Genomic DNA, 8,962 nt, shown 5'->3' with positions numbered 1-8,962 from the left:
TTATTGTACAAGTACAGTTGTTTAATGGTTTCCACTAAATGTGCATAAAATGACAGATACACTGTTGACAAATAAACCACACAATCTGGGTTATCTTGCTCTGTACTGGAATTGTCATTCAGTCTGTCACCATCCTTACATCACAACATAGTATATATCATTTATCATCATCCAGAGATGCTTACCTGCTTGCTTACCAATAAGGAATGCAGTAATCTCAACCAAAATGTGCTTGCAAAACTACAGCATGGCTTAAAAGCTATATATGAAAGAACACAATTCCCAGATCTCTGTGCTCTTTGGTCTACTGCTCACTGCGCGTTGAACAGTTTCTTTCTGCCCTCCATGCCTGACATAGCCTCCACGTTCTTACGCCAGTCTGTCACCTCCTCCTTCTGCAGGGATTGCACACACACACACACACACACATGCACGCACACGCACACGCACACGCACGCACACACACAGTTTAAAGAAAAGAGCTACATGTTCAAATTTTACTATATAAAAGGAATTATTGGTAGCCTGGCATAGCCAGAGTCTAATTGTTATCAGAATTTGAGTCTGGTATTACACCATTTGGACTTGATGAGCCTCAGAGGACTGACCACTGCAAAGGCGACATGTGGAGCGATGACTCGGACCAATCAGAGCAACAGAATCTGTGAATCCCGTATGATGAAAAGCAAAAACATCCTTTTCCTCAACAAATGCTTTAATCACTGTTTTCTGTTTGTCTTTTAAAGTTGTTGCGTTGTCAAATCTTGTATAATAGCGGATTCTAAACATCTCACTTCTTGCACACTCATTGAAGTGGACGACTACGTAACTATTGCCCATCGGTCTATCCGCCCGCCTAAACAATTTGATTGGTCCGAACACATCTTCACTGGGCATAGGCCTCTCAATGGACCAACTCCAGAGCGAACGTCACAAACTCAAATTTTGTGGCCGGGGTAAATTCTGGTTGGCTTCCAGGCTAAACTATTTTCTTCATAATACAGTATACATTTTCAATGTTTTCAGATAGTATTCTCAGTGTGTCTTTATGATTACTGTTTCCTCAAACACAAACAAATTGAACAAATTCCTATCTTTTATAGACACATTCACATTCTTGTCTCACCTCTGCCTGTTATAACCCCTATTGGTCATTGTTATGTGTGCAACTGATCTTTCCTAGTCAAGTTTGAAATGACCTTTTCTCATCTGAACCCTGACCCTAGGTCAAAGTTCAGTTGATATTGCCTCACCTTCTCCTCCTCCTTTTTCACAGTCTTGAGGTTGGCCTTGAAATCTGCTTTCATGAGTTTGGATGTGTCGGCGATGGCTCCGAACATGTCGTCCGACTTCTTCACCCGCTTCAGGTTGGGTCTCTTCATTTTCCCCTTCAGGCTGATGACCTTCTGATTCAGGGAGGCGATCTAAGCGGCACACACACATGAAGAAAGCCACTCAAACTTAGGCCATTCATTAAAAACAGCCAGCATCACGTAATGCCATGTCCATATGTAGCCCAAACTATGTACATGCATTAATTGACCACTAAGTTAGACATCTAATGTCATGTCAGGGGTAATGGTAGCCCATGGTAGGCAGTGTAGAGTAACTTGAGTCAAGAGTAAACCTCCCTCCCAACACCTTGCTGGTGACAGATGCTAAAACACATGTGTTGCTAGCAAGCCTGCCTGCCAACTGGAGGTGTTATGAGTTCAAGACAATAAAGGTTACACTAGCATTGTTCTCACAAGTTCTTCTTATCATTGAGAAGAGAACACATTCTAACCTTACAGTACATATTTGGTTTTAATATGTGCTACTATATACAAACATGAAATATATGTGACTTTTCTTATAAAAATGCTCTGTAATAAGGACCCTTACTATTATGGGATAAAAACGTTTCTTTGAACTCCTCAGGTTCATTATTCAGCAACTATATGCTCATTTTATGGTTCCAAGCTAGTGGTATAGTAAAACCATTATGTGTATTATTTATTGCATTTGCAAGTTATAGGATATTGTAACTTGTTTTCCTGTCCCTTAAGGACAAAAGAATTACATTGTTTTGCTGCAGCACCAAAACCAAAAGCAACTTTTCAAACAATAATAAAGCCGTATTATTCATACTGATTCAGTTTAGTGTAAGCACACAAAAGAGTTTCCTGATATCCCCCCAACACAGTGATAAGTCAGGCAAGTACCTCTGTTTCATTCCGTGACACCTTTATTTCCAGATCATATCGCACCTCATCCACGATGTCAATCTTCCGATGCAAGTCTTTGCACAGCTCCTGAGAAGAGATGATTCATGCAATCTGGAGAATTAATGCAGTGTTCAGCCTTCTAAGGCAGCCGTCCTCTCAGATAGCAGCCTAACAGAGGCAAATGCATTCTCATAAAGGAGAATGCAATAGAGAAACCTCTTAAAGTTCTTTAGCTATAGTCTTTGCCTTTGCTTTTTTGTAGAAGCCTAGTACAATTCTTTAGATCTTGGCTTTATATGTGTTCTGCTGACAGGAACACCTAGAACTACTGTATAACATTCCTTGGCATTGGAAAGGTTTCCTAGGTCCCCCCCCCCCCAAGTCCATTACCTGTAGCTCCTGTACAGAGAGGCCTGTGAGCTTTAGCGGTGGGGCATTTTGTTTCAGTGTGTTCTCTCTCTCAATACTCTTGTCCTCCTCCTCTTGCAGCAGCAGCTTCTCCGCCTTTTTAAGGATTTTGGACTAGAGTCGGGGTGGACATTTGGGTGGGGCAGAGAGAAGACAAGTGGAGATGACTGAATAGTGACCCTCAGAGTTGAGAAGAGAAACAATCACTTTGTTTAAATGTACAGTGTTTTCTTTATTCTAAGATAAATAAGTCTCCAAATGAATGGAATATGCAGATGTCTTTTCATTTATTTGACAATGCATCTCAAACAGGGAAGAAATATGGGAATATGCAGACATTGTAACCTCTCAACATCAAAAAAATCTCAACATCAAAACAAAATAAACAGAGAATTTTAAGAAGTAAACACTTTCAACACAACTCTTAGACATAACAAACAGAACACCTGTTTTGAATATGAACTCACAGTCACTTAATAATATATCATCTCAGTAGTTTTCAGCTTTACAGTCATCTTTAACAATCATTTTCAAATAGATGAAGTGCCTTATGAAAACACTTGAACAATTAATGTGAGGAGAGGGAATTAAAGAGCATTAAGTACCTTTAACAGCAGCCGGCGGGTGGCTGAGTACTTGGGCTTCTTCTGGAGAGGGGGGAGATGGGGAAAGGACATTAAAAAATGAAAATTTATTTTGTTATCGCAGAGACATCGCTGTGACTGCAGGCCCATCTGTTGAACCCGCCAAGCCTTTTCAGTGCAAAAGTGTTTCAGGGCCAATTAAGGAGATGCATTTGCAAATTTGCCAGCTATCTCGTGTAGTATTTTTTACAATGTAAAGATGCTTATGTTGGTTAAATTGCTGCCTAATGCCTATAATTTGTCATGCTATTACTTGTCAATAAAATGCCAACAAGTAAGATCACGGCCTGAGTCAAAGAAGAAGAAAAAAATAGTGTTGTTTTCTAATCAATAGCTTTCAGTGTGTCCAACAGATAAGTATAAGTATAAGTATATATACTTTTTTGATCCCGTGAGGGAAATTTGGTCTCTGCATTTAACCCAATCGGTGAATTAGTGAAACACACTCAGCACACTCAGTGAGGGGTTAGGTGCCTTGCTCAAGGGCACTTCAGCTGCGGCCCACTGGTCGGGGCTCGAACCGGCAATCCGGTTACAAGTCCAGAGTGCTAACCAGTGGGCCACGGCTTCCCCCAAATAAAGCACTGGCACAGTCAACAGAATAATTATACAGTCAGTCTTGGGTTGGAAGGGTGAGTGTGGGACAATGGCCAACATAAAAGAGGCTTCACATATGAATTGATTTTAAATGCTGCTGATGCACAGGGACTTATTAAGGGTTAGAAAGACAACAAATACACACAGAAACATACACAGTTAAAAATGTTGAGAAAAGTTTCTTTTTTTAGTATTTGAGTATGGCATTTTCCCCAGAGAATGCAATTTTTAATCTTTCAGACAAGTTTACAAAAAGGTAAATAAATTGACATTTCAAATAAGAAATACTGCAAAATGTATGGGCAAAAATAATCATTTTAATCATTTTCCACTTAATATTTCCCCACTTTTGTTATGATCTATTAAGCATCTCAAGTGTAAGTTCTTGAGGTAGGAGCATTAAGAACCCAGTGAAAATATACAACGGAACGTGAAATAAATAGTTTATTTGTTATTTGTTGATGTCTGAGCTTGGTTGAAGCCTGTCCTCATTGTTGCAACTGTCAAAGAAAACATCAGACATGTGGCACATCACAATGCTTGAGGCTACCAGACAATAGATGTGACCATGGCTAGACATGAGCAAGTCTTGTGCTTCACACAGGACAAGTACAAATGCAGCTATGTATACTTTCATGTGCTTTTATAATTACATAGTACTGCACATACTCTTACTGTTACAGATACATACTTGTACTGTTAGTTAATTTAGTCTTCCACTTAATATTCCCCCACTTGCTTTATTTATAGTAATTTATAGTAGTTTTTGAACCAAATCTCATGCTCAATCTGGATGTTCACACAGTGTCCCACAAACATGGATAGCAGAGGCAGATGTTAATGTTAGCTAGACAAAAACTCCATGAATCTTACTAGTGAAATTCATACAGACAAACGTGATGAGATGAGGGCCTACTGCAATAGGGGGATATTTTACATGGGGACAGAGTTGGGCAAAAGACTACATGAGTCATGAAAACAGATTAGTCCCCTCCTATATACTCCCTCCCTGTCAATCTCTCTCTCACACACACACACACACACACACACACACACACACACACACACACACACATACAATCACACACACATACAATCAAACACACACACACACACACACACACACACACACACACACACACACACACACACACTCTAACTCACTCTCTCTCTCTTTCTCACTCCTCTGAACTCCACATGCATCATTCAAAAATTGAAGGACAGTGGGAGAGTTATTTGTCTTTGAAATATGTTTTCCAGAAAGTTAGCAAAGTAGATAAACAATGTCAACACATAAATATTGGCTTACCGGTCTATTCATGAAGAATCGAGACAATAACAAACATAAACACATGAGCGTACATAAACACATGAGCGTACATGAACAAACATATCAGATGGTAAACATGCAGAACAATTTTGGTAAATAACATTATTTTAGATAGATAGATAGATAGATAGATACTTTATTGATCCCCAAGGGGAAATTCAAGGTCTCAGTAGCATACAGACATCACACACAACATGCACTTATAGCAGAAAAAGTAATATAAGTATATCTATCTATATAAAAAACTCCACTGCACAATAAAGACAGTAGAAGATAAAAAAATACTAAAACACTAAATATACTAAATAAAACTAAATCAAATATCCACATAGTGTGCTTAAAGGAATTATCCGGAGTAAAATGCACTTTAGATCAATTTACGGATGATTGGGACTACATACGTTGAGTTGACATCAAAATCATGTCATTCGGATGTGTTTTGAGAAAGTTCGATTTTACCGTTTTTAGTCAAACGGTACTGACTAAAAACGGTAAAATCGAACTTTCTCAAAACACATCCGAATGACATGATTTTGATGTCAACTCAACGTATGTACTCCAAATTATCCGTAAATTGATCTAAAGTGCATTTTACTCTGGATAATTCCTTTAAGGATGATCAAGCATGATCATTATGCTTAATGCTCAACATTGCACTTTTCTAAGTAAGTGTGTTACAGTGAAGGGGGGGCCTTGTTACAACCAATTTAAGAACAATACATACAGACAAGCTATTCACAAACATCTCTTAAAGTATGCAACAGATACACACAGAGACACTCACTCAACCACATAGTCACACACACACACACACACACACACACACACACACACACACACACACACACACACACACACACACACATACACCAAAATAGATACCACAAAATACTTGTCACAATGTCAAGTCTTTGATTCACAGTGGTCTGACAAGCACTTTGCATTGTTACACTGCAGTAAAGCACACACACACACACACACATACACACACACACACTTTTACACACACACACACACACACACACACACACACACACACACACACACACACATGCACACATGCACGCACACACGCGCACACACACACACACACACACACACACACACACGCAGACTTACCCTTCAGACATAGCTGTCCGCTTAGCTGCCTGACCTGTAAAGAAGCCCAGACATGCCATGTGAATATTCCAGAGTGTTGTCATATCTGCGCATCATACACAGCGTGGCGAAGGTGAAGCACAGACGTCATGCCTGGGGTTATCATTTCTATCCATATACATTCAGATTCTCGCAATAGAACTGCACGGCTCACAGCAAATATGTGCATTTGTTTGTGCAGAGACTCATGAGAGACAAGCCATTGACCTTGATGTTGCCTTATGACAGGGCCAGCCTGTAAAACAGCAGTAATGGACAAATTATCTACAAAGGCCTGTTGTGTCACTACTGTGAAATAGAAAATGATGCTTTGAGAGAAAAATAAGGCTTTTGTAGGCCTTCTAAACAGGAATTAGAATTGTGCAATGAATGGAAAGAGCTGAAATCATTTGCACGCAATGGAATCAAAATGGAACAAAATGCATCTTTACCACTGCCGGTGTAAAATGCTAAATATACTGAACATAAACAAACAAACACAAAATAAAATTGATAATACAAATAATGTATTTTGTTCATATCAACTATAACAGAATATAGAAACTAGGCTCATGCAGCGGCCCAGTTACAATCTGGACACAGAAAATCACTTTGGAAAAACAATAATAAAATACAAGTAACCAAAAAAGAAAATAAAAGACCCTTCCCTCCCCACCCCCTCTTCTATCATTGAGTGCAAGTAATATTCCATAATACATTAGATAACCTAGTTGGACAATTTGGCAGAGCTTGTTTGGACTGCTTATGAATGTATATATGCATTTAAAATTCCCTTATGAAGCAAATGTGGTCTAATGGGCAAAATTTTCTATTCACTGGTGTAGTTTCTTATGCATTCACATGACTTAGTTATTAATACATTATGAAATGTTCATATTACGCTTCTTATTAGGCATTTTAATGTTTTGTGAATAAGAAGATAGTGTAGTGTAAAACATAAAATGAGTCCAGATTGGTGTATAAAAGGAAAAAACAAATGCTTCTCATTTTGCTATACCATATGGATAGGGAAATCTATAGGTACATTTCCCTCAAAATGATCCAAAACCTAATGAATTTATCCATTTTGTGTCCCACCCTCACACCAAAATCTAATTAATTAAATGATCTCCACTTAATGGTGGTACTGTATGGGTAGTGCAAATTAAGTCAACAAATCAATTAAGTCTTGTTTAAAATGTAATAAACAAGCAATTACCACAAGAACTGACATTTCCCTTGGAACAATTTGACTACTTGAAAATGATGCCACAGTGTTGAGCTGGGGCATCAGCGTTTGTCATGTAAAGCAGTGCTTCTTTTTTTTTTTTTGCGGTCGGCTGGTGTTTAAATTATTTATTTCCTTCGATGGTGCTCGGTATTACAGGGTCAAGCCTCCAGTCCCCGACTCAGCTGAGCACGCTGAGAGAAGTGTAAGTGTAATGGAGACAATTAGGGGGGCATCCTCTAAGGAGGCCCCAGACGGTGACCTGTCAACCTGGCCGACACCTCCCGATACCTCTCATCCCCTCCAGGCCTAAGCCCCCATTACAGACTCCACAGAGAACAGGGGAAACAAGGACAATGTGGGTGAGTCACTCGGAGGGAGGAGAGAGAGAGAGGGGGGCCAGGAGAGAAAGAGAGAGAGAGAGAGAGAGAGAGAGAGAGAGAGAGAGAGAGAGAGAGAGAGAGAGAGAGAGAGAGAGGAAGAGAGAGAGGGAGAGAGAGGGACAGGAGAGAGAGAGAGAGAGAGAGGGAGAGAGAGGGACAAGAGAGAAAAGAGAGGGACAGGAGAGGGAGAGAAGGAGAGAAAGATGGAGACAGGGGGGAGAGAGAGAGAAAGGAGAGCAGGAGAGAGGAGAGAGAGAAAGAGGAGGAGGTGATGGACATAGAGAGAGAGACAAAGAAAGGTTGAAGGAAGAAGAGAAGGGCAGAGGAAAGGTGAAAGGTGGATGAGAGAGGAAAGAGAGAGAGAGAGAGAGAGAAGAAAGGAGAAAATATGTCTAGGAGGGGTATCTTCAGACACATGAGGGAGGCAGAGATAATGGATAATGGAATGAGACAGACTGTGATAGATAGTGGCAAAAAAACACCTTCAGTCTTGACCTTCATGCACCAGCGGATGGATTCATCTCAGGGCACAAGTGAATGAGACCCCTTGGACGTGCCATCAGGCCAAAGCTCTCAAACGAACAACAAAAAAAATGTCTTCTTATAGCTGTTTTGAGCCTCTCTGTGAGGCTGGGGTGAAATCTCGCTCTCGTCTCAAATGTGACATCCATGTACGTGCCTCATGGGACCAACGCAGTCCCAACACCCCCACCCCACCCCATCCCATGCCACCACCTCAATCTCCGTTTTGATCCTTCACAATTCCCCACAATTCTGCACCCATTTACAGAATCACACTTGTCCCTGCTGACCCCAGTGTTGGGGGACCATTTAATGTCCCTGTGGAGCTCTTCTCCATGTCACCATTCTCACTTCACCTGCATGACAATAGACAGCGGGAGTTCTCACCAGTAACCTTCACACTGACCCATCCAGCTGTGTTCTTTCCGTGATTACAGGGGACAGACACTGGCCTTTAGACAGAGGTCACTATAAGATCATACTGTAACCAAAGCCTGATTCAACCC

The 8,962-nt window shown here is 40.4% G+C and overlaps 1 protein-coding gene across 2 annotated transcripts in view; it reads right to left on the bottom strand.

The window, feature by feature from the left end:
* Nucleotides 1–8,962, bottom strand: part of tnni4a (troponin I4a) — an 11,330-nt gene continuing 2,368 nt past the window's right edge. For both annotated transcript variants that reach the window (XM_042079499.1, XM_042079500.1), the window contains 7 exons: nt 6,306–6,339; nt 5,166–5,169; nt 3,221–3,262; nt 2,598–2,729; nt 2,205–2,294; nt 1,254–1,424; nt 1–395 (listed from right to left, as the gene is read on the bottom strand). In XM_042079499.1, coding sequence (XP_041935433.1) covers nt 312–395; nt 1,254–1,424; nt 2,205–2,294; nt 2,598–2,729; nt 3,221–3,262; nt 5,166–5,169; nt 6,306–6,316 — 534 coding nt within the window. In that variant the 5' untranslated portion in view covers nt 6,317–6,339 and the 3' untranslated portion in view covers nt 1–311. The remainder of the gene's footprint in view (nt 396–1,253; nt 1,425–2,204; nt 2,295–2,597; nt 2,730–3,220; nt 3,263–5,165; nt 5,170–6,305; nt 6,340–8,962) is intronic.

Source organism: Alosa sapidissima, chromosome 22 (genome assembly GCF_018492685.1).
Source record: "Alosa sapidissima isolate fAloSap1 chromosome 22, fAloSap1.pri, whole genome shotgun sequence".
NCBI lineage: Eukaryota > Metazoa > Chordata > Actinopteri > Clupeiformes > Clupeidae > Alosa > Alosa sapidissima.
This window is presented reverse-complemented; position numbering and strand designations above follow the sequence as displayed.